The 27,977-nt window shown below is 35.4% G+C and overlaps 1 protein-coding gene across 3 annotated transcripts in view; it reads left to right on the forward strand.

Moving 5' to 3' along the window:
* LOC145686213 (protein SHQ1 homolog) overlaps positions 1-27,977 on the forward strand; it is a 91,168-nt gene that overhangs the window by 18,807 nt on the left and 44,384 nt on the right. For all 3 annotated transcript variants that reach the window (XM_081759267.1, XM_081759266.1, XM_081759268.1), the window contains exons 4-6: positions 1,248-1,387; positions 6,366-6,564; positions 7,898-8,106. In XM_081759267.1, the coding sequence (XP_081615393.1) occupies positions 1,248-1,387; positions 6,366-6,564; positions 7,898-8,106 (548 nt within the window). The remainder of the gene's footprint in view (positions 1-1,247; positions 1,388-6,365; positions 6,565-7,897; positions 8,107-27,977) is intronic.

Below are 27,977 nucleotides of genomic sequence, written 5' to 3' on the forward strand. Positions count from 1 at the left end.
ATGATATTGGATTTGTCAAAGTAGTCTGCGGCTGTAGCCACACATGCTTTGACCGTCGCTTAGCCAACGATTGGATTCCTTGACGAAAGGAGTCAGGAGTGTACAGTGCAAGGAAGTCTTAACCGCACATTGAACCTCCCGTTCATCAGAAAAGTTCTTCCCTTCCAAGAAGTGATTGAGATGTCAGAAGAGGTGTAATCGGTAAAAGACGATTACGATAGGTGAGCAAAGATTTCATACTGTAACTCACGGAGAGTCTGCACTGTCCTTTGAGTGACTTGTGAGCGTACATTGTCATTCAGCATGAGCAAAGATTTTATATTATAACTCATGGAGAGTTTGCACTGTCCTTTGAGTGACATTTGAGCTTACATTGTCATTCAAGATAAGCAAAGATCTTATACTATAACTCATGGAGAGTCTGCAGTGTCCTTTGAGTGACATTTGAGCGTACATTGTCATTCAAGATAAGCAAAGATTTCATACTGTAATTCATGGAGAGTCAGGAGTCTGCAATGCAAAGAAGTCCTCAACTGCTCATTGAACCTCCCATTCATCAGAAAAGTTCTTCTCTTCCAAGAAGTGATCGAGATATCAGAAGAGGTGTAATCGGTAGAAGAGGCATAAGACGATTACAGAACATTGTCGTTCAACATAATAATAATAATAATAAAAAAAAAAAAAAAAAAAAAAAGATCATTGTTGGATTTTTTCTGTTAAGTCCCATTTAACGAGACCAGAAGTATGTGATCAAAAACTAACTAATAATGATAATAAATCTAATGATTAGTATTCTTGCATTGCAATCGCTAGGTCTGGGTTTGCATCTGGTGGCCATCGTCCTGATCGTTTTCTCTCAAGATTTTCGTCAGTTCTATCAAATCAATGCTGGGGTGATACCTTTAAATGGGCCTAACCAGCTTTCTTTCTCTTCTTTTTCCATTGTTAAAAAAAGAGAGAAAGAGAAATTGTGGGAAGACACGGGGAAAACCCCAAGAAACCCCATGGCCTTGAGAAGAGGGGAAGGAAAAATGAATGGAGCTTGAAAAAGAAGGAAAGGAAGAAGACAGAATTCGTTTATTTCTTTTTTTAGTAATAAAAAATCTTTCCCCTCTTCTGGCCAGAGGGATCACGGACTTGTTATTGTGTGTTTTATGATTTGGTCCCGTTACCTGTCTCTGAAAGTTAGTTGAAATAAATAATTATAAACTTTTTTTAAAAAATGTTTCTTTCCTTTAAATTTTCAGGCAGTGAAGAAGTTACAGAAGATGATTCAGAGTTCGAATGGTTTGTTGACCAAAAGGTTATGGAAGAACCAGAAATTCGTACAACAGACCCGAAGTATGGATTCGCAAATAAGAGAACAGGTGTCTTCAAAACACTTGTGGTATTTAATTTTCAGTCATTTTGCCAATTGATGATTTTAGTGTGCGACAATTGTGTGCACTTGTTAGCAAATTGAATCTGTTTTTATTTTTTATTTCGTTTGCAATACGTCTTTTGAAAGCTATCAAGATTCATAATTTCATTAATGATACCTTATTTTTAATGACAAATTTTGCCAGATATTACTTCATCTAACTCCCATTTTGTAATTTCTTATTATATCCGTTATATACTAAATTTTAGTTATTATACGCTCATACGAGTGTTTGAGTATTATCAATCTTGTTAAATTGTGTGTGTCTATCTTTTTCTCAGAAATACGGTAGTTCGTTTCGTAGGGGGAGGTTTATATGAACGTCGGAAACCATTGGCACATTTTTCTTAACTAAATGATATAATTAACCTTACAGTGCCAGTGTATTTATTCTTTTGCACAACTTTCTTATAATAACCAAGATAAATATTGATACCAGGATTGCGGAGCATGTAAGAGAGTCGTGTTACTTGGGACTGATAATTAGTATAAGATACGAAGTCATGATTACACATGTGTTTACCTAAGTAAAAGTTGATATTTAAAGAATGGAAGTTTGAACTTAATTAAAAGTTGAGTTCCGTGCGTAATTAAAAACTTAGAACTTGAAAATAAAAGGAAGAATCATTGGGTTAATACGGGTGACTTCCTCTAATTTTTTGTAACATAACCTTATGTTGTATTTTCATAATAGGTTTGTAAAGGCAGTAATATACTGCCGAAATTGTAACAAACATTACAGGGTGTCTGTCGGTCACGAAAGTCAAGAAAGTCACGAAATTTAGGTTGTTTTTTTTTTAAATCTACAAATATAAGTATAGACGAAAATTTTGTTCTATAAATCGTCAAAACCAAAAATGTCTAGTCGGCTTTAGACGCTATAAATCGCAGGCAAAGCACGCTTCTATCGCATACATGAAGATTCGGCTCAATTCGCACCCAAATTCGCTCTTGAGAATGTTGCTAAATTTTATGGTTTGTGAAAGAAAAGGTCACAAAAAAGTCACGAAATTTCATTTTCGAATTTTAGTAGACACCCTGCATTAGTAATAATAGGTGTGTACTTTAGTTAGATTTTATTACTTCTGAATAATTCCAAAGCTAGAATGAACAGCATTCATAATTAGGGATCGCAAAATCAAGGTAAAGGTACGAACATAAGTACATGTTAAGGGAGGTTTTCATCAATTAAATCCGACTCAAACCACTGATAGATATGTGAACCTTCTAATAATTATCCCGCTTCAAAATTAGTATCAGAATTTGAATTTGGCGTTTAGTATTTCAATGTCGAAAATCGAAGAAGTTTGGAGGTTTTATTATGCTGCAGCTAGAATGACAAGTTAATAAACTGATAAATCAAGGGTGTTTTCTATTAAGAAAGCACATTTAAAGAACAATTTGTGGGAAACCTTCTTTCTGTCTTTCTTTATTTTTTAATATAATTTATATATTTCTTGATTCGAATTTGCCATACCTCTATTTGGTTACAGTCACAAATAAGTTGTGTATTAACTAGAAAACATCTGGAAAAGTCATAAGAACTCTCAAAAATTTTATATTTATAAGATATAATTTATTCCCTTCATATTTTACAATGACGTATTATCAAAATTCTTGTAATTTTATTTATATTGCATTTTCTAAAGAACTTCTGTTTGATAAAGTAACCATATTATATTAGCAATATGCGAGTACAGGTATGGATATTCTGTAAAAATCAGCAAGTGAAATTTTTGTCATTGAATTAAAAAAAAAATCAGATTGATTATTTCGAAATTGTAAGAGATTCCTTCCTAAACTCAAATTATTTTGGAAATTTTATGCAAAATCTTAAAGTTCCAGCTGTTTGTTCTAATCAAATACGAATGTTACTTTCAATGCAAAAGATAGTGTAGCTCGTTTTCTTTTTATGTTTTAAAGATTTCTGGGTAGGTGTGATACAAATCAAGGGAATAATATTCAATGTTGAAAAGCGAGATTTTGTAGATTAAGTACAAAATGTACCCCTCTTCAGCATCTGAAGAAAACGTTAAGATAACGTGTTTAGAATAAGAGGACTTACCGCTTGAAACAACATATTCCTAAAATAAAATACTTCGAAAGGGATCTTAATATATGAGGAAGAGAGAGAAATAAAGAAAATAATAACCAGTGGACATGAATTGGACTCAGGCAGTTAATTGTACCTTCTCTGAACTAATTGTTAGAATCGTCGGATTACCAGATATGAAACTACGACGAAAGGAGAAAATTCTCATCTATTTACGTGTTCCCAGAAGAAGAGCGATCGCTTGTAATTTGTTCAAGAATTTCCTCGTGATTTGAGATTTCGATTTCAAATCTGGAATTGGACACATATTACTCCAATACAAGATAGAATACGCTTACGGTGGATAATTTGTATTTTTATGTTTATGTACGTGCCGTGAAATTTAAGTGAAATTTAACAGGGAAAAATCTTGTTCAACATTAGACAAGCTTCATTTTAAACGAATTTCGCTGAATTGGATAAGCTGTTATTAAATGTCGCATTATTTGAACAGGTAAATAAGATCTTGTTTACTTCCTGAAAGAAGATTCAGGACAGCTTAAATTATATAATGTTCAAGCATATATCATACGCAATGATGGCTCCAGGGTTGCATAAATGGGAAGTCACTTTGGAAATGGAAGCAAAACCGGCTTTCCCTCTCCTCTCCTCAAGTCTGCTCCCTTCCAGGCTTTTGATCCTCTAGTGATTTTTCACTTTGAAGGCATTCTTTAAATTCTAATGGGAGGGACAAATATAACAAGAAAAGTAACAACGAATTACATAATTCTATAATCTATTATATGTCTTACATACAGACTTATTGAACTTTACTTAAGACAAAGAATTCAGACTATTCAAGAAGTGGAAAACAATTCATACTGCTAACACTGCTCAACATATTTCTTCAGTTTGATTTTCAGAATCTACTCTTTAAAAATCCTTCGGTTACATAGTCATTACCATACGAAGAGCGAAATTTGAAATTAATACAACGTACTTGTGAAACGAATGGTGGAAAATTAACTAGCTTCATTTCTTGTACATTTATAACATTTATTAACTTGTAAAATAGGGACATGAAAATAATTGCATGATGCATTGAAATAGAAGTATTGATCATTCATTTTCAAAGCCAACACGTATATCTACTATTTAACGTAGAATCTCAATCACACCAGGAGCTGAACCCTATTGATCCATTCTAAAGACGCGTTCACTAACCATATATCTATTAGGAACGCCAAAATGCATTCAGTTCTGCAAGTTTACCGAGGACCGAATTTACTTAAGTGTTTTCTGCCTTAAACATATCTTACTTAACAGTTGAGTAAATCCACTATAAAATTCTAACCTGAAGGCTAATAAAAACAATAGATATTCGCGTTTATGTAGCGTATTTTTCTGTAAAGTTTGATATTTTATTTTTGACATTTTGCTATTCTCTATTTATTGGTGTTTTATACTTATTATTTAAATCAGAAGTGTAACACTTAGATATTTGTATATGGCTTCGCATGCATATTTATACTTCAAGAATATCCATTCTCACCGGGAGTTTTAGGATTTGTGAACAAAGAATAAGATAAACAAAATAGCTCTACCTCCACCCCACTCCCTTTTTTCTCATATTTATACAGAATGAAAATCGATTACACAGTTTCACACCATCTTTTATAAGTACAACACTTTTACCAAATGACGTGACTAATGTACAGTTTTCTGATAAAGCAAACCTATTTTTTCGTAAGTGCGTAACCCATTTTTGCTTACACTGGATTTCAAATAATTTCAAAATTTCTTGCTGTTTCATTGATCCATTGATAGTTTCCACAATAAAATTTGCTCGGGGATTTCTCTTTTAGTAGATAATGATTATACTTTTAGCAATTTAATGTGTAGTATGTATCTTATATAACGATTTAAATTGAAAAGAAAAATCCAATTGAATTGCAGATTGTGTATTTAGAACTAGTAAAAATGATCCCTCTAAGAAAACTATTAATATTTCTATATTGTTAATTTCTTTTGTATTTGTTCTAATAAAACATAATATATGATAGGAGTTATTAAATACAATATTTTCTTCAGTATGTATTCCGAAAGACGATAATTAACTGATGGTTGAGTATTAACCTTAAATCATTAATTTCTCCTTCTTTCCAAAATATTACCACCTATCTCTTACATTCTAACCAGACGAACTCTATTTTTATCTTGTGACACCGGTGTCATAAAGTTTATTTGATTTTCTTCTATTTGTATTGAAATGTTTGAATATGTTAAAAATATCATGATTAACAATTGATTTTACAAAAGAAGCCAGTGAGGATCGTGCGATCTAAAACTATCAATGCACTCCGAAATTTTGATTCCTTTGAATTCGAGTTTAGTGTCTTTTTCAGCAGTTAGGCTGTACGAGACGTGGACCTACAGCTTAATGTGGGATCCGAATGATACGATCTTCCTCCGGGAATCGAACCCGGGTCTCTCACACGAAAAGCGCGTACGTTAACTGCTTGGTCATTACGTAGCTCTGCATTCAGAAATATTAACATTTGTGTACACACTAACATTTCCACCTATGTTCTGCCTTTGGAGTTCGTGAAACATTAGAGTGTACCATCTACCCCCCTCCTCCTTTCCCATGCATTAACTGTTAAATTCCGAAAGACTAAAGTACATTAAGATAGTTTTTTTTTTTTTTTTTTTTTTTTTTATATAATTTATACATGAGCGTCTTATAGCGAACACAATCCTTTAGTGAAAACTTAGTGCTAAGTGCTCTCTTGCCATTGAAACAATATGACTCATTCTTTCTCCCGCGAGAAGCAGAACAAAAATTCCTCCTTCAAGTCTCTTCTTCCATGCGGCGAGGGATAGAGCTTACACTGAATTATTTTTCCTTTACAGACTGAATTACATGATGTAGTTGATTTACCGAACCCAGACACGACTGCACAATCAGCAAGACTACCTTTGCGATGGGAACAAGAAGATAAAAGTTTTAGTGAAGGCCATTACCTGGCAGACCTTATGGAGCCTGAGTACATCAAGCCGTTTCTCGAGTATGTTGCTCCATGGGAAGAGCTTGTTAGTACAGGAATGGAAGGTAGGTTGAAAATACAAAGTAAAATGAAATCAAGATTTCGAATGGGTTTTCAGGATAACACATGCAAATGTTAAAGAAATTAAAACATGAGCTTAATTCTGATTTCCCACGTAAGAAAAGACATATACTTAAATTTCAAACAAAGTAAGGTGAAACACTGTATGTATGTACAAAAGCTGATTGTGGTGAGTTGGCCTTTAGGGTTTGAGAAACTGCGTTAGAGTAAATTCAACGTAATCGATATACCATATTTACTGATTATATGATGTTTCTGAATTTTTGGAAGTGTTTAACAGTGAAACGATTGCCTAGGGAGACATCCTAGAGAGCCTCACATTGATTAGCTTGATGCAGTATATTGACTGAGTCCCTCATTGTCCACGACAGCGCTCGGCCGCACTTTGGGAATGTCGTAAATGAAAAGCTACGTGAATACGGTTGGAAGGTGTTACTCATGCTCCCTACAGTTCTGATAGAAACCCGTCAGATTTTCGCCTATTTCCAAATTTGAAAGAACCTATACGTGGATGCCGTTTTTCATTTCCAGAAGAGCTTTCTGCCGCCGTTATACGAGCCACTCGACAGCTGAACAAAAATGTCATCTTGAATGGAACTGCCTGAACAGTGGGTCTCGGTCACTAAGAACTAAGGAGACTAAATTAAAAACTTGTAAAGAGATGCTAAAAATATTAAATAAACATGCAGGTTAACAAATAGTAGTGTGCATTATTTATTTACTCTCGAAAACAGAATTGTAAATGGAAACGTATTTTTATTGTTAGTTTTTTTTAATTGCGTAATTTCTTATGTTTATTTCACTAGCAAGAAGTAGTTGCATATGTTATTATTCCAATGAAATCTTCATACATTGGTTTAGTGTACTTACTGTGTATAATGCAATGAATAAGACAAGAACAGATATTCAAGTTATCAAAGTATTTTAAGAGTAGAAGTGTTTAATTATTTAATCTCAAGATTTTCTTTATAATGAGTGTTGCCACACGTTCTTAAAAATAGTGTAAAGAAGAGAGAGAAACTAAAAAAATGTAACAAAACAAGCTCAAAACATTATCTTTTAAGGAAAAATATTACAAGATAGTAATGGTGACATTGACCGCAGAGTCAATGGAAGTAATACAGATGAGAAAGTAGACATTTTAGGTAATAAAGGAACATTTTTAATCAGTGAATAATATTTTCACATCAAACCAATTTTCTTTTGAAGTAATTTCTTCTTGGTGTAAAATCTTCTTGGAGTTGCATAGAGTAGTTCACAATATATTGTTGTAGTGAATTTTGAAGAAAGCCTCAATGATCGTTGTCTTCTGAACAGTGAACCTGGATAGTGAAGACCTTGACAAAATGAAAGAACTGACAAATAGAGAATATATTTTGGATAAAATCGAACTGCAGTATGCGTACTTAGGATTAGTGGACATCTTGTACGCATATGCATACAATCATAGAACAACTGAAGGAGAAAATACGGTGGAATCAGCGTGGACTATTTCTAAATTAAGTTCAACGTTATCATGGCTTCAGGTAAGTAATTAATATCACTCGATTGTAATAATTTGATTTGATTTAAATTCTGAAGATAGTTCAAAATTTAAAATCTACTAATTATTTTCATGAAATCTTTGTGGTAGTGTTTTATTTATTATTTGGAAGAGTGGAAGTACACTTGTGCTAGCTTATTGGGGAATATTTATTTTCTTTATACGCAGTGTTCGAAGTGAAAAAGAAGCAGAGACGGTATGTTTCTTTACGATTTTGACTCGGCATACCGGCCACCTAAATGTTGAAATACAGTGAAGATATGTTGCCTAAAAGATGGCATTTCTGTTTACATAGTGACTCAAAACCATGGGAGAGCTTCTCCATAGTTACGGGGGAAGGGGTCATGGAGAGGCGTTGCACACGCCCAAACTTTCTAAGAAAAATAAAACATATCTCTCTATGTTGTTATTATAGAGAGTGACACACGAAAATGCTCAAAAATCGAGTTTTTATATTAACAGTTTTTAAATAATTTACCATGGGAGAACTCCCGGATCCCCACCCGACTGAGAGAATTCCAGACCCCTGGATGGTCCGCCCCCCAGCAGACAACCCCTAAATACGTTTATGCTCAAAATACGGCATTTATATTCATTAAGACAAGAAGACATATACATAAGAAACAAGCAATTGAATATGGCACAGCAAAATATAAAACGCAAAACATAATGGAAAAACATCTACAAAATTATTTTAAATAACTAGCCAGAAAATTTATTGGTTTAAGATTCCCCATAATGGTTTTATCCCTAAAGGTTGGGTGTTACTTTGGCTCCGTTTCATGCTGTTGACATCGTCTGCGTTTCTGTGTCGTTTTCCAAGCCAGAATTTCACAATTTTTTTCTGTCTTAAGCTGTACCACCGAAGGACCAATTAGTTTTCAAGAAGAGTAGGCTATTTACAGAAGGCACTTTAAGTTGAGTTATTCATTGCACTAAGTGACCTTTCATATTCAGCTGTTGATATGATTATAGTGTCTGTTGTTTTCATAAGCGGTTTCAGATCATCTGGAACAATGTCGTCACTCACATACTGTCTAAACAGTGTAACAGTTGTTCTCAAATCGATTCCGAATTTTTGACGAAGAAATTTAATTTTCCCGTCCCGTTAATTTTCCGAAAAGCGAACATCTCTGTTCGTAGCATCAGACCATTTTTTGTATCTAAAATTTCTAAGTTAAATATTAACTCATCATACAGTCAAGAAAATTGCAGTTGCATGAAATATTCGATTTTTGATGGACTCTTGAACAATTTTAAGACACAATGTGTGCTGTAGATGTTTTATGATTGAAGATTTTTTCCCCTATAACCTTACACTTTTGAGCATCTGTGCTCCCAAATGCTTTTACTGTCCACGTACACCATTTATTTGAAATTTTATCAAATTTGATTGAATAGAGCAAAGCGTTAGCTTGTTTGTAGACATCTCATTTTAGAAACAAAAGGTAGGAAAATATATAGTCGCAGTAAATATAAGGAAAATTAGGGCTGTACCCCCAACAAATTGCAAGAAAAGCTTTTTTAAGTTTTTCTGGTAGGAAAAAGCATTCTGAACAACATATCAAATATTAGCAAAAATCAGACGTCCATTTGGCCGCCATTTTGAGCCACCATTTTGGATTTTGTTACTAAACACCTTTCTTGGAAAATGCAATTATATCTTCTCACAAAATTAAGATAGCAACTTCATTCTTGTGTCAAATTGTTGGTAATAGATAACATAATCAAGGAAAGGTGGTACAGTCTTGTGATATTGCCGCCATATTTAAATATGGTGGTAGTTCTTCCAAAAAATTAGTTGTATTCGGTTCGTTATCTGTCTTAATTGGCTCATAACTATGAAACCGTTAAATTTTCCAAAAATTCGTGCGAAATGATCGTTATAGAGTAGAAAATATCCTCTTTCCATTGACAGCAAAATCATTTCTGTATCTTAAAAACTAAGCGAGCTAGACCATTTTATGTGACGAGAGTGTTGTCTTTTATAACATTGAGCTCCGCCATATAAGGCAACATGACTTTTCTTTAGATCATGTAATACTTTAATTTTATGAAGAGAAATATCTGAATTGTTCTTATAAATTAAAGAAAACAACTACAATAATAATAATAATAATTATTATTTATATATATCATAGGATAATTTTTTTCTGCGGTGTGTCGCACCCTCATGTACACATCCAGGTCAATTATCTATGCAATTCCTACCCATGATTGATATGTACCCTGGAGACAAGACATGCATTCTGTCAACTCACACTTTCATCTGTGAACTAGCAGCGAAATACAAAATGCCAGCTGTTGTTTTGACCAGCCATTGTTTTGGAAAGCTTGTGAAATCGTGAGTTCAGCCGATGAGAATATTCGAGTGAAAGATGTCATATTGTTACTTCGAAGTTTCCATATCTTAATAAGTTTATTGGGTGCTAGAGGTACGTTAAAGCAAGACAGTGGTCTGAACGAGATCTTGGCAACAGTCTACAGTGAAAATACAATCATATGTATTGTGTCAGGAAAAGCAATACAGCGTGCATTACGTGGGCATCTTATGGTCAACGAATGTTTTACAAACTTAATTATCTCCAAAATTATTGAAACAGAACCTGGATTTGAAAATGAAATGAAATCTTTGAGTTTTACGTCCCACGGTTATGCCGGTTAGGCTAAAGGAGACGGTGATTATGAATAATGAATGAAATGGTGGAATGAAGAAAGTGGGAGGAAACGGGAGAACCCCGAGAAAACTCACGCACACGGTGTTTGTCCACCACAAAGTTCACTTGGCTGGGGCTGGGATCGAACCCGGGACCTCAAGCACCAGAGGTGAACGCTCTACCACTGAGCCACCGCGGCCCCAACCTGGATTTGAGAGCCACATTCACAAGTTATACATTCATTCAGACCAGTTACAATGTCAAGCTGAAAAGAGTGATTTAGAGGCAAACAACATGCTTGAATCAGATTGTATGATGAATATAGTTTCTGCTGTGTATGAAAAAATGTGACAATATTCTCAGGAGTCAAAGACAAGCAAACTTTGGTTGAACTATACGCAGATGTTAGGTGTAATCAGGGAGCTAATTCATACCAATCGATCAGGGTCATGAACAAAATACCTACATGCTATTTCGGCTTGTTTGCCCATACTTGCTGCTGCTGGTCACCAAAATTATTTAAAGTCTGCTTACCTGTACCTTCAAACCACGACAAGTTTGGAGATAACTAACCCTGAAGTGTATCATAAGTTCATGCAAGGATACCGTGTCATCAGACGAAGTAACAAATTCTGTGCTGGTCTTAGTTGTGACCTAGTTATTGAGCAGACGTTAAAGGTAATTAAAAACCACAGGAGGATTAACAAGATGCAATGGAATAAGAGAGAAGAAAAGGCCAATCTGGACAATGTCTTTTTCTGTATCCTCGTTTTACAACTTTGTCATGCAGGACTTCTGTGGTATGCAATATACTACTAGTGAAGAGCACAAAGAGGCAACTGCTGCAAGGATAGCTTGTGATAAAGAGGATGTGGCTAAAATTGGTAGTGTGCTTGAACTATATTCCCCACTGTCTGAGGAAGAAGCATTGCATAATATTGTAACTGGAATAAATGCAGATAATGATGTGAACGTCCATGAGTTTTTCAGTATCGATAAAGACATTCATGCTCAAGTGGAAGTCCAGTCCACATTTTCATATGCACACAAATGCAACATTAAGCTAATCACATTTGTATCAGCAAAGGCTGTTAAGGTATCGGAAGACAAAACGATAGATTCTGCTCTTTTATTGGGGCCGCGGTGGCTCAGTGGTAGAGCGTTCCCTCTGGTGCTTGGGGTCCCGGGTTCGATCCCCGCCCCCGCCAAGTGAACTTTGTGGTGGACAAACACCGTGTGCGTGGGTTTTCTCAGGGTTCTCCCGTTTCCTCCAACTTTCTTCATTCCACCATTTCACTCATTACTCATCATCACCGTCTCCTTTAGCCTAACCGGCATAACCGTGGGACGTAAAACTTAAAGATTTCATTTCATTTCTGCTCTTTTATTTCAACGTTCTTGGTTGTGTCTCAGAGTAGAGATTTAAACTTAAATGAGGTGATGAAATATGAACTTTCTCCATACTCATCTGTATTGTTTGAAGCTAACCACAACTTAGAAAGGCTGACAAACCTGCACTTCTTGAAGCCATAAGAAAGCACGCTACTCTTACGAATGGTGCCATCCTTCAGCCTTTCCCCATACTGAGCAGTATGTTTCGGATGAAGGTTCCCTCTTACATAGCCTTAACTGGATTCAAGGAAGTACTTACAGCTTCATTGCAGATCATTATGCATGTTTTGTTGCAGATCGATATGGAAAAGCAACTTTATTTTCGATGGCCATAGAAAACCTATCCGAACGGCCAGTACTCGTGAGCGAAGGAAGACAAGGATATTAGGTAATGTCACGGAAGCAACAAAATTTGCTGAGAAAAAGGGGGACTCCAATTGATAAAAATGATCGCTCTGCGCCTGAGAACTCAAGTAATACAAGAAAAGTTAGATGCTAATGTTGACATTGTAAAAGCAATAGTTGCTAAGTCACTTGCGCAGTCACAACCCTCGTCGGATCTACTAATATTACTTCTCTATTATGGTTATATAGATAACAAGGGTCTGTATCTACGATCAGACAATGGAAAGCTCATGTTTACAACATTACTGCCTTGAAGACCTTGCTGGGGAAAGATGTATCCATTGTACAAGCCTGTTATTTGCACATACCTTCACTGGATCAGATACTACTTCACGAATTTTTGGTATTGGGAAAAGTCAGTTTTTTGAAAAGATTTTAAAAGATAGTATTTTGCGAGAATGTGCAGATATTCTGTTCTCCAAAAATTGTGGAAACTACTATCACGTGTGGTGTAAGGCAAAGTTGGCTTTGTTCAGTGGAAAAAAATCCGACACATTAGAATCATTTAGGTATACATACCTTTGCAGAAAAAAAAATGGCGGATACCAGTTCATTTGTAACACCCGAGCGCTTTTCACCCAAAACTTCTGCTATAAGATGCCACTCACAACGAACTTACTTTCAGGCCATGACATGGATGGGTCTTAGTCAAGACATGGATCCCACTAAGTGGGGTTGGATTAATGAAGGGGACAAACTGGTACCAATAATGATGGATACTAAACCTGCTCCTGACAGTCTTCTAAAACTGATTCACTGCAGCTGTTCATGTGGATGCATCATACTTAAATGTACGTGTAAGAAATATGGTCTCGATTGCACAGCAACGTGTGGCTCTTGCTATAAGGGCAACTGTGAAAACATCACAAATAAACCTCATGTGGGTGATGAAGAAATTTAGGGTGTTTTTTAAATATAAACGTAATATGAACAAATAAAAGGAATTTAGTTGCAGACAATTCTTAACAGACATTAGGAAGAAAGTAATACAACAAAAAGTGGTTGTTAACAAATAACATTACATAGGTTGTAAAATACAATCATGTCCAAAATTATTGTCGCATGTCTATAAATATGTTGTTGTAGGATTATAATTTGATTACGAATTCGCCCGGTATTTCTTATAATGTTAGTATGCGTATAATCGGCAAAGACATGTATGTGGAAAGTTTTATGTGAAAAGAGCAGTAAATAAAAAGAATAAAGCGAAAATAAAATTTTCTTGTTCATTTAGCAACATTTTGTTTTACAAATTCTAATTTTCGTATTTATAATTCTTTTCCTATGAAATTTATCACAAATATATATTTTCCAATTATACACATAGTATCAGTATTAAAGGTACCCTGCAAAATCATTGTCAAATTTTATTCTTACAAAAAGACAGTTATAGATATGCGACAATCATTTTGGACATGAGTGTACATGTATTTAATATATAAAAAAAACATGCCAGTGTTACGCATCCCAATTATTTTTATTTATTCTATAACATGATTTGTGACCATCATATTGTAAATGTGACAGCTGGTAACGAAACACTTTCGTAAAATTGACACCATTTTTATCATAATTATACCCTTTGTAATGTTCCTACGATATGCATTACAATTATATTATTATTATTATTATTATTATTATTATTATTATTATTATTATTATTATTATTATTATTATTATTATTATTATTATTATTATTATAGTTGTTTTCTTTAATTTATAAGAACAATTCAGATACTTCTCTTTATAAAATTAAAGTATTACATGATTTAAGCTGGATCGCTAGTCACATTTAGGGTAAAACTTTCTCACTAGATGGCAGAGCACATTGCGACACATGCGATGTTGCCACATGAGTTACGAATAGAAAAGTGTTTAGACACGATCACATTTTATACACGATTTACTAAGAAGTGAAGTGAGAGTTTTTATTTCCATTTTACTCGATACTACCTGTTTTAAAATATGTATTAATTATATTCTCTCATCAAAAGTGATTTTTCAACTCACGAAACGTTATGCATATATTTCTGTCAAGCTAGATGTCTTTACGGTGCAGATTAAGAATACGTATACTAATACAAAATTATTACATAAATTTCATCTTTTGGACAAAGCAGACTAAGTACGCTCAAAAACGGTATTTTATAAGCGTAGTTGCAATCCTTGGTGTAGTTCTACTTTAGAGTTTTGATTATCATGGAATGATTATCATTCCAGCATTTTCTGGTCAAAGTGCAACTGAGTTTGCGTTTAAGAAAAATTATATCATTTTTATGGTAATAGTTTCTCAGAAAACGGCAGTGAAACGTTATACATTTATTTATAATTAGACGCCTCTACGGTGCAGATTAAGAATAGGTGTACAAATACAAAATCATTACCTAGGTAGATAAGACGAAACAGATCTTTATTACGTTCAAAAATGTTATTTTATAAGCGAAGTTACAATCCTCGGAGCAGCTTTACTTTAAGGGCTGAAATATCATGGCTAACATTCCAGCGTTTTCTGAACAAAATTCAACTCAAACTGCATTTAGGAGTAACTAAAACTACTTTTATTGTAAAATTTTCTCAGCAAATGACAGAGATATTATACGTTTATCTATAGGTAGATATCTCAAAGGTGCAAATTAAGAAAAAACATACAAATACAAAACTATTACACAAATAAGATCTTTTCAACAAGACAGACTTAGTTCCTTCAAGCGTGGTATTGTGTAAGTTGTATTCCCTTGCAGGTATTTTGTAAGTTATGTTCCCCAGTGCATGTATTTTGTAAGCTAGATGTCTTAGTGCAACTTTACTTTAGATGGTGTAATCATTATGGCTAAAATTCCAGCGTTTTGTGGACCAAACACGGCTGCGTTAAATGAAAACTATAACAACTTTTACTAGGTTGCTTACTTACACAGAGATTTGTTCCACAATCCAGGCGGAATGAGGAATCTGAGATAGGTCCTTTTGCAGAGTCGTTTCCACGTATAATTAGCATCATACTAAAGGCCTGACTACTGCAGGAAACTTATGTTAGTCGAAATCTTTAGTAATTACGCGTCAAAACGACTCTGAATAAGTACCCGCAGTGAGTAAAGCTACACGATTAGCACGGGTATTAGGGTGTCGAAGGCGCTATCTGAAATTTTCTAGTTTAATATTCCACGATTATAGTCCGAATCTAAAAGGTGCAGTGATGATGATTATCGAAATGGTGAACTGAAGGATTGGGAAAACACCGAAAAAATCCACGCACACTATGGGTCCTACATAAAGTCCTCCTGGTGAGAAGTGGGATCGAACGAGCGATCTCGTGCGCCAGAGGTGATCTATCTGCCGAGCTATTTAGAGCTGATTTTATTAAAATCTACTAGTATATTTAATTACTTCATTTCTCCAAATGTTTTGCAAGTACTTGCTTTTGCACCTTGGTTGATGTACCTCATATATCACATGATCTTCGACAATAACAAGCTCAACTATGAATTCTTTAATTCTTGTTTATAGTGACATATGTTCAAAACAGTTTCACACTACCTTTCAGTACTGGTTCATACTTCATACTATGCATACCTGAAGATTATAACAGTTCCAAATAAGAACACTTTTATCCAGAAACATCTGCAGGATTTTTCCAAGGGCGGGGAAGGGGCAAAAGCCAGACATGCATTGATACGCATAACGCTTAATGCAAAACAATTATTATTGAGGCATATTGCATAACTTTGTGAACTACATTAAATAGGCCTATATTAAATATTCTAATGGGTGTAACCTAATATAATATGCCTTCACGTGTGTTTCTGGATAAAAACGTTTTGAAACAACCTTTCGAAAATGCAGGGTAAAGCCATTGTCCCCTTGCCTCCGCTGCCATGGCCTTATCGTTGACAGAGCATATTGCTTTGCTCAATGGTGACATTCACCTAGGAACCGGTTGTTAAAATTGTATCTCCACTTTCGAGCCGTCTATCTCACTAACCAATCCATGTCTGACATTGTGCAAATACGAGGTGGAGTCAAAAAATTCCCGGGATTTTGTTGTAGCTCTCTATTATCACAATATAAGTGGTAGCATTTACTTAATTGCCTTCAAAGTAGCCAAATTCTGAATACACATATTTGCTCCACCGCTTCTGCTATTGCTGGAAACACCGACAATAGACCTCTTCTGGTATCTTCCAAAGTTCTGCCGTCGCATTGGTTTTGATGTCTTCTACGGTGACGAAACAGGTATGGATACTGTTTTCCTTAAAGTATTGTCACCGTAAACTGACTTAAAGGCTATTGGAGTAGGTGTCTGAAGCACATTTAACCAATTTGTATAAAAACTTGATGTTGACGCGTTGCTCGAACTGCGACAATATACCAACTGATTATACCACATACTCCTCCGTTTAGGTGCACTACTTGTAAACTGACTCTTATGACCTCTTCGCACTTGTCATATTCATAATTAAGCAACCTAAGGACTGCACTGTACAAGATTCATTGTGACTGCATCATAAATGCCAGAACTACAACAATCCGGGAACTTTATGACTGCTTTTCGTATATGAATTGCTTCAAGAAGGGTATACTTCAGTATCAGTATCACATTAATGGCTGCTTACTTTTCGATCATTATCAATTTTTATGTTTGAAAAATAACTTGTTTTCTCAAATTTTTCGAGAATTTCACAGTAACTATTACAGTGATGGGTATTATCTTGTCCTACTGATTGAGATCTATCGAGGGGGATTGGTATATTGTCCGTCTTCCCTACCCTGAAAGGACATAATCGTGGGAAGTTAAACTGAAACATTTCATCTTTCATTTCATTTCATTGGCATTTATTTCATTTCATTTTCTGATCCTAGCCCTACCCGCTGATCTAGTTAGTTAACGCGTGTGTCTTTTGTTTACGTGGTCTTGGGTTCGATTCTCGGTGGGAAAGCATACAAAAATTTAATTTCGTAATAATTTACTCTCATTAATCATCCGTCTCCTTTAGTCTAAGGGATATCACAGTGGGATATTAATCTAAAAAATGTACATTTAATTTGCATGTCTGATCTTTCGACAATCTTTTTATCGTTAAACGCTATACATATTGTAGGATTGTAATAGAAAAGTGCAGAACTTTCTTTTTCTCATTTTGCAATCTTCTTTCATAACAACATGGATTTTGAAAATATTTTATTATTCTAGCAACTTGGATCTTATATTATTTATCATGTGTTATATCGTTTCAAATCCTTTTTTTTTTTTTTTTTTTTTTTTGAACATTGTAAGTACCGGCACCGATTTCTGTATAACGTTTGGAGGCCCATTTATGTTTCTCAAATACGTAACAAGAAAACAATGAGATTTTAAACATAAATAAATATATATGCCCCACCAAACTTCATGGAGCTTGGCACCCTACCCCCTTCAGGATTGGTGTTCATGATTGTAAGGATGCTTGTTCACTGCTGTTTACTTGCTGTCATAAAAAATAAATAAATAAATAAATAAATAACCCCTAGTGCAGTAGTTTCCAACCGATGTGTCGCGGCACATTGGTGTGTCACGCAGTCTTTTAAGTGTCGCGAAATTATAGAAATTAAAAATCACGAATAATTTAATAATAACTTAAAATGGAGACAGACTGTACTAATCAATACCTTTAGCGGTAGCAATAATCATCACTGATATAGGTTATAGCAGTGTTATCACAGTCTGGAGTGGGCTGAAAAATAGTACCAAATTGAAACAAAAAGGGATGAATTCATTATTTTATACCAGTGTAATACATGGCTCTATAACACGAACCTAAAAGAGCTAAAATTCTAGAACTCCTCCCCCTCTTCCAAGAGTCCAAATCAAGAAGTGCTTTAAAAATTTTTTTTTTTTTAAAACATCCAAATGGAGGACCTCAAACAACCATTGAAGTAAATGAAACTTTTCTCGCACGTACGAAGTATAGACTTACGGATGACACGCTGGTCTTTTTTAAGAATAACCAACACTTGATTCAACATGTGTGTGCTTTTTCCTATGATTTCAAGCTAAAATTTCCACCACTCTGTTTCTTTCTCGTCTCCTTCATGTGTGCCGTGGATGCACCCATCTAGCGTCATTTCTTTCCTGGTATAGTTCGAATTACGAATTTTCCACCCGAAGTTCATAGATTTATGCGGTGCAACGTCACAGAATGAATGTTCAACATTATTATTTTTTTTTTTTTTAAGACAACACACAGTATGAGTAACGTGAGATGTAGGAAAAATCCTACTGACACTTTTGAAAATGTGACAAGTATTTGTTAAATGGTGCTGAATTGGGTTGAATTATATCAACTTTTTTTTACAAAAGGGGCTGAAAATGCCAGCTTGGTACCAACCATGACAAAAAGGTATGAATGACAAAAAGGGCTGAATTTGGTACAATTGTACCAAGTGTGGCAACGCTGGGCTATAGAGTCATTAAAAAAATTAATTAATTTCACTATTGTAATAGATATTATTATTATTTATAATAATAATAATATCGAACAAGTGTGTTGCGATGTCCTGCACGTTCAGTAAAATCTGCCGTCAGTCAGAAAAGTTTGAGAACCACTGAACTAGTGTGCATTTTAAAAGTAGTTTTCCCTTAACGAGAAATAACGTAGACGTGAAATTATAATGTGTGACATATCAACAATGAAAGCCATTAAGGTTGAACTGTTCACAACTTTACTATAACTGACTATTTATTTTAACAATAATTAATACAACAGAAACAATAGTGAACTGATATTGTTTATGAAATAAAAATCTCTGAGCAACAGATGCGCGCACGGAGTCGTTTAAGGTAGACGTGTTTTTAAAAAGCGGAAACTGCAAAATGACTTCAAGTTCATCTTTCAATCTACAACTTTCAGAAGTGCGACCACCTGACACCTTGGTTCGCACGACATCAGGACTTACGTGTTTACACCCAACTGAATCTCGCGTACGTTTCAGTTCTCATAGATCTATGACTGCAACTCACACGGGGAACCTCAGCAGATCTGACAATGAATATGGAACACGGCATACCTGCAGCCGTAATTGGATTTTTAGTTGCACTCGGTGGCTTCGAGTGAGAACGCGATTTTTTGGTCGACAAAGACATGAAGAAACCACAATTGCTAATAGAAGATCTACGCTTGTTGCTAATGATGACGCCCATGTGAATTTGAAAGCCAGTACAGTGATGCCAGACGCACTAGAATGCAATTTCTCAGCAAATGATCTTCGGCTAGAAAACGAAGAAAACTATGGAAAAAGATAATAGAAGTTTTGAGATGGTCATTTATACATCGAAGTTTATGCTCTTCTTATCGTTTGATAAGTATTTTTGGAGAAACAATGCTGAAGACAATGGGCGATCTTTCAGTGTTGCCATCATTCTCGCCAGAACAGTTTGGCGATCAAGGGTTGCCATATGTATTTTGCAACCAGCTAGAAGTTTATCATAACATTGCTTCAAACAGTGTTGCAATACTTGGAAAGGATTGGCGTGGGACATCCGCTCTTCTCACTGCCCTGGATTTTGGACAGATGATCACTTGTGCTATAATTAATTATGGATCAGTTGAGCTCTTGAGTTTTGTTGAATGGACAGTGTTAAACCATCTTCTTGGAATAAAAGTTCATCCAGTTACAAGAGATGAATATGATATCTGCCATTACGCTGCCTTAATAATCATTTTTGATTTGAATACAAGGCGACTTATCAAATGTCGTTTGGCAAAGAGGAAAAAGCTCTTTAGAAACTGGAGAGACATGCTTTGCAATATTGAACCATCGCAGCCACAGGAGGAAGAGAATTTTGAATTTTCAAGCTCAACTGAGTATTTTGAAGAAGATCAAATTAGTCTACGTTCAGGCCAGTTCTTTCCTCGTTGCAGGGAGTGGATTCAAAAGAGATGTCGAAGACTCTTAACTTTCTGTATTGGACACAAAACACAGAACCGATCGAAGAATGACGATGCAAAAACCTTACTGTATTCATCAGACCTGCTTTCCAGGAAAAAGAAGAGACTATACCGAAGGGTTTTAGAGTACATGAGGTGGTATTTTTCATATAAAATGGTCTGTTCTACCTGCTACATGATGACAATCGAAGGAGAGACGTTATTGCACGCAATGGGGGATCTTTCCGTCTTACCATCTTTCTCCTCCATTGATTTCGATGATCAAGGACTCCCTTATGTATTCGCTGATCGGATTTATGTTTTATTTGACCCGTCCAGCAGTGATGTTACTCTCGCTGCAAACGACTGGCGTGGGACAGTAGTTCTTCCTACTGCATTGGACTACGGAACTATAATTGGCTGCTCTATTGTTAATTATGGGCCGGTGAAATTATTTACTTTCCTTGCGTGGACCTTATCGAACCATTTGTTAGGGATAAAGATCCATTCAATAACGAGAGAAACTGATGATATATGTCATTATGCAGCTTTGATTATCATTTTTTATTTACGGAGAAGAAAGCTGGTAAAATGTGGAATGGCGAAGAAGGAAAAAATATTTAAGAATTGGAAAAATATTCTGTCTGAGAGGATGTTGGAGACATCGACGGAAGAAGACTTTGAACCTGCGAACAACATATCTGATTCAGCAGCAGCATCTGACAATCAGAGTCGATTCTCCCAACGAGGATGGTTTTCTCGTACGAGAAGATGGTTTGGAAAGAGATGTCGCATGCTCATTCCTCGTTGCATCAGATAAATATGTTGGGTTTAGCATCACGTAAATGATTTACTCGCTATATACTAGAAGATAAATCATTTCTCAACATCCAACCCCTGATTTATTTTTAAAAAAATCTAACCAACGACCTACATAAGTTCTCACCATTTCCACCGTCAAGTATTCTAAGTTTTCCCCATGTGACTACATGAAAATGTGGGATTGTTCAGATATTAAATATGTAAACACGTAAAGAGATACAAAGGAAACTGATGTTAATAGCTTACCACAAGGATCGCTGCAAGCAACCATCACAGCACTGGCTCTGTGGTAAGAATAAATACCAGCTGCTGTAAATGTAGCTACGAGGAAACAGTGCTATTCAATATCCCTGTTTGTAAGCAGCACTCCTTTCATCTTGTTTTACAATGGGATCTATTTTTTCTTTTCTTTTTTCCTTTCTTCTATTTTGGTCGTTTATTTGGATTTAGAGAATGCCATTTAAGTCAACAAAGAAGAAGAAGACGATGAAGAGTAAATTGAAGTAAAAACCCACTTTATCTCTGGATGATTAAAATTTTGAGTTTCCTAAGATTCACATAAAACAGAACATCACACATCTTAAACTTCTGGTATAGTAGTAGTTGCAAGATATAGAAAAACTAAAAATTCCAGATTCATTTACTATTATTGTATAATTTTACAATCAATTTTCATTACATTCAATTTTCTTTTGTATTTGACCGAAAATTAATAAAGGTTTCAGTAATCCTGATTTGTATTTGATTATTTAAACGAATTATAGTTATATTTGCCAGAATAAGCCATCCAGGATGTGTATAAAGGAAATGGAAATTTGGATTTGCTAAAATTAAAAATCTTGTCAAGCCGAATACGCGAAGAGATTAACTAATTGCTGAATGGATTTTTATGTAACTAAGTCTTCTAGCTGCAGTAAATGACCTACCAATAATGGCAGATTACTTGTGGCAATGATAATAAGTGCAAAAGGTAAGTTATAGGAATAATCAGCACCCTATCCAGTTTGACATTTATTTGTTTGTAGAAGTTTAACATCATTGTTTACTACCGAAGCGATATGAGTCGTGAACCTACATAATTTAAGGTTAAATATTAATTAGCGTTGACCATGCTTTTAAGTTTTGGTGCATTCGCACCGAAAATCGAACTCAGAACTATGTGAATCAAACATGTGCACGTTAGGCATTATATTATATATATTTTGGTGAAACTGCATGAAATAAAGGCAAACTATTTCATATATTCTGAATATATTGCTGGCGTAAATATATGTTCCAATTTACAAGCATACAATTTATTTTATAATGCTTCGTATAAACATGAGGTAACTTCAAGAGAATGACCTCAAAGAAGACTATAAACTATCCTTTCGTATCCCGTTCTTTATCACAATAGAATGAGCTGAGACACGATCACTTTGACATCGTTCCCAACAGAAGAAACTGTTCAATGCAACACACAAATTCGAAGCTACTCGTAAGCTACGAAGACAGGTGAAGTTGTCTAAGGCTAGCCTTTCGTGAAACTTCGATAAACGTAAGTGACAGAGAGATGGGCATAATACAGGGTGTACCAGAAATAGTGACTCACCTTTTGAGTGGTCAGTACATTTTTATTATAAACAAGAATGCCATGAAACAAAATTATAGGTACAAAGGAATGATGTAAAAATCAGGGGCTTTACAGTATCTAATTCCTATTCTCCATTTGGAGGTCTACCTGGCGGCCATTAAAATCGATGCGTGCCTGCATCCGGAGACGCACATTTCTCCACGCATCTCGGCACATCTGAATGGGAATGTTGATGAATTCCTCGGTGATTCGCACCGCCAATTCCACAACACTGTTTATGGGTCTTGCATATATATATATCTTGTTTTATTCAAGTGTCCCCATAGGAAGAAATCGGGGGAGGTGAGGTCTCGCTAGCGTCCGTCCTCCACTGTCCGCAAGTACCACTCAACAAACTCGATACGGCGATCGGGAACGTCCTCATTGAGTGCGTGTAGCAGGCGAGGATGAGAGGGCGCAGTTTCAGATCCTTGAGAACCCTGGCAATCGATGACTTAGAGATAGTCAGGGTGCGGACCAACTGTGGAATCGATTTCGACTTCTGCGGTGACCTTGCAAGTTCCACCTGTATCCGAGTTGCATTTGCGGGATTGTTGACGGACCTAGGCCTACTGAGCCTCTTGGAATCAATTACGCTACTAGTGGTATCGAAGGCTTTGTTTATCCTTGTTATTACCTTTCGTTCTGGCGCAGGATCACCGTTCAGCTCCTTCATTCGTCGCTGGACGTCCGTAACATTGTGCGTCTCAGAAAGTAGGTGGACGTACTGGACACGTTTCTCAAGTATCAGTTGAGCCACTATCTTGTAATGTCGCCAACTAAAAAAAGGAAAACACCTTTACACTACAACACAAACGAAACAAGAAACAAACAAACAACAACATTAATCATACAGTCTAACCTACTGCACCTCAAAAATGTCACTACTTTTGGTAGCAATCTTGATAATCGAGTGATTGCTCATTTTTGTGAAAAAAATCGAATGAACTGTTCGAGCAATTCACTAGGAATTCTTGCTTATGTGCTAATCACGGAGACAACTCGAACTCGACTGACAGATCCCGAATGGTTTGAATCGAAATAATGAATCACTTTCTCAGCCTGTCTGTGTTATGCGCGTGACTTTACTGAAACTTCGCGAATTGTCTTTGTCTATGAATGGCCATGTTGTCATTGAGTAGGTCCCTCGAAATACCGTAAGAGAGTTCACTATGATTTTTTATGAAAAACAATTCTGCTTACAGTGTATCCAATATTGTTTTAGATCAGTGGTTCCCAACCTTCTCTACCTTCCGCTCTCTTCATAAACCTTGCGAACTTCATGCCCCTCTCTCGACCTTTTTGCTCGTTGGCGATAAGTTGTTTTTGGCTGACCTCTTCTGCGATTTCAGATAACTTTGAATTCTCAAATCTTTAATAATAATAATAGTAATACGCTCTTCTCATGAAGTTACGTTTATTTTCAGCAAGACGTATGCATGCTATCGTAGTGCTTATTATTGTTATTATTACTAAATTTCCTCTTTGTGAAGCCACAACTCTTACGCAATAGTTATTTTGTATTTGTTCGATATTTAATTTAACGTCTATTTGTTACAACATTTATAATATTTGTCAGTTAAATAGCCATAAGAAAAACCGAAATTTAGTATATATTCTTGGTTCCTTGTAAATCAGTTATGAATTGTTTCAATGTCGATTTTTTAAGTAATTTTAAACACACCGTCAACGCTTACAAGAACTAAAAAGAAAAGTAATGAAATTCTTAACGAACAGCTTTAAAAACGAAGAGTTGCTCATAATGTCAAAAGGGAATAGAGCAGTATGATTTTCGGCGCTCTTAGTAACCATTATTTACGAAAAGCTTAGATTACTAAGTTTGAGGTTGTTTAGTGATCGATTGATAACGAGATTTTGCTTTCTTGTTTGAATAGTGTCGTTAATGTGTTTCTGAATAATAAACATAACACAGATTGTCTAATTCTTTGTTTTATTAAATTTTCAGACCGGTGTTCTGATCTGAGAAGTTTATTTTGTGGTATTGTGAATTTTGTAATGACTTTGTAGTTTCTCGTTCTTGTCAGAGAGAGAAAGAGAGAGAGAGAGAGAGAGAGAGAGAGAGAGAGAGAGAGAGAGAGAGAGAGAGAGAGAGAGAATTAAATCGTAACTTTCAATTCTAACAGAAAATTGTGTAGTGAAGGTGCCATCAGGTATGGTTTTATGTTTGAAAACTATTATATTCAACTACTACAACGTATTGCGTGGCATTCTGTCCTTATGAATGATGCTCTTCACCCTATCTGATTGGAACATTTGTCCACACTATATACAGCCTTGAAAGACAAATCTAAACATTTTCTTTTTTATTGTGAAAAGAAACTCGCTGAAACTTATGAAGCTGGAGTGCTCTGAAATCTATCACGAACAAAATGAGAAGGTGGTGAAAACATTGTATGGACTTCCGCTTCTAATAGCCAAAGATAGAAGAAAAACTCCTACTATTGATGAGATTATTATCAACCAAAATTGATCTTGAGGGGGTCAGAAAAAATGACAAAATATCGCTTTCGGACAATACTGTGACACTTAGAATTAATAAAATGATCTTGGATTTAAACCATCAGGTAGTTGATTTTTTTTTTTTTTTTTTTTTTTTTTTTGCCTGCAGTGTGATGATTTCACGGACATATCTCAGTGTTGCCATTTAACAGTGTACTATCGCTTCGGAGACATCATCCAAAGGTTCTGATGTCTTTTTCTGCTATCAGTAATTTGTCTTGGGACAAAGTTGTAGGAATACGTACTCATGGAGCTCCAGCAATGTTAGGTTCGCTGTCTGGATTTATAAAGTTGGCAAAGGACAGAAATCCTACAATTATTGGTTCGCACTGCTTAATTCACAAGCATACCTTAGCTGCAAAAACTTTACCAGAAAACCTGAAGCAGCTGTTATCATTGACTAATAAGGTTATTAATTTTGTAAAGTCAAGTGCTATGAATACTTGTACCTCAGTGCTGAACATAAAACTTTCTTTTTCATACCGAAGTTTCTTGATTACCGAAAATTAGTATGTCAAGTAGGTTGTACGACCTTAAGTCAGATGTGAATATTTCTCCTTCAAGTGTAGAGAAAAAGTACAGACGAGTTTTCGTTACCATTTAGCTACAATTTTTTTGATCTTGCTTACTGCGTTTGAAGAGCATTATTTTCAGGTATTGTTCGTTGTGGTTATTTGTGAATATACATACTCTCCGCGATGGTAGAGCAGCTATTCCCCCCTAGTGACAATTCTGGTAAATTTTACGCGGAAAGTAATCTGTGGATATGTTGTTCTTCAGCCAGCAGTACCGGAAGCAGACAGAAAAGGTAGTGAACCGTATACCTCTTTTACTGATAACATATTTTGCCTCTTAAATCTTGCTGATATTTTTGAAACATTAAATAATCTTAATCTCAAGCTCCAAGGTAGAAATATGAACATACCAACTTCTTGTGATATGATAACAGCTTTCATCTAAAAGATCTGACTATGGTAACACCTTCTTAATGCTTCTATGCCCAGCATTTCATCTTTTCCTCGATTAAATGATCTCTTGTCAATAAAGAGTATGATTTAACCATATCGAGAGAAAGTATCACCTCACACCTATACTCAGTCTATAATTAATTCAAGCGATATTTTTCCGATTTGTGTGAAGAAGACTAGCAGTGCAAATTAGCAAGAACACCTTTCACCATTGATGTGGATTTACGTATTTCCATGTGAAATTCAGGAGGAAACAATTGAATTAAAGTACGATTCAGGTGCCGAAGAATTGTTTTAGTCAACATCTTTCGAAGAATTTTGGGTTTGTTTACTGCCTGTTTATCCAAGACTAGGAAAAGAAGCCTTAGAAGTTCTTGTTCAGTTCTCGACATCTTACCTCTGTGAATCAGAATTCTCGATGTTGATTCACAATGAAATCAAAGCATTGCAACCGTTTGGGAGTGGAAAGTGATTTCAGGTGTGCTTTGTCAAGCTTATCACAGAATATCAAGAAACTCGTGAAAGAAAAGCAATGTCAACTATTATACTGAGATTTCCTTTTGCCCTTACTTGATAAGTTTTTGAACTCCCTTTTATACTGAAATAACATTTTGTACCCCTTTTCTTATAAATATTAAAAGAATAATTTGCATAATAAATAAAAAAGAAATAGAATTCCAGTTTTTAATAAGTAGAAATCTTGAATTGAAAAAGGAAGGAGAAAGTGTCAAACATGTACGGTTTGACGTTTGCACAAGCTAAAGGGCAAATGCTTATGACAACTTGTGTTTTATTCATAACTTCACGTTTTATTTCTGTCATAGTTTTCACTCTTCTTGCTCGCTCTTCACGCCCACTCCAAGGTTGGGAACCACTGTTTTAGATAATATATACACTGGAGATATATAACTAACTTAAGATTCCCCCCTCTTGAGACAAAAGGCTTAAGAAAGAATTGCAGAGAAACATACAGTAGGTATAGTTGAGACCTAATGCAATAGCGGGAAAATGAAAGTTAATTAAGCGTACCGGAATGTCAACACCGGCAAATCAGAGCTCCCACCGGGAATGGAACACTGAACCACACATTCCAACAATAGTAAATTTAGGACGTATCGGGATCGGACGGAATGAGATGAGATTTCATATATTTTCGGGTTCGCCTCGAGTAACCAATAGCTGTCTCGATTTTCGTCTCGTCTTGAGTCGAATATCGTTTTCTCGCTTTCGGATTCGTCTCGATCAATCTCGGTCTCGAGGGCCAAGTTTCGATCTCGTCTCGATAGTCTCAAAATAAATTGTGTGGAAATTGGAAATGTGTAACTAGTATCATCTTATAGCCTGTTGGTTGCACTTTTTTATTTTCTTTCTACATTCTTGACAGAAATTAATGTAGATCGCGTACTACATAGCTAATTAGCTAACGCTCTGTATATGTGTGTTTGTGAATTCAGTTCTTAGTCGGTGTAGGAACCCTTGGATAAAACCCGACAAATGATCCACAGCGCACTTTAAGTAGCAACTCTTGTCTCATATAGCCTCAGTATTGACTATATAATTAAACTCTAATCAGCCAA

Source organism: Thermobia domestica, chromosome 5 (assembly GCF_964235325.1).
Source record: "Thermobia domestica chromosome 5, izTheDome1.hap1.1, whole genome shotgun sequence".
In the NCBI taxonomy this organism is placed as follows: domain Eukaryota; kingdom Metazoa; phylum Arthropoda; class Insecta; order Zygentoma; family Lepismatidae; genus Thermobia; species Thermobia domestica.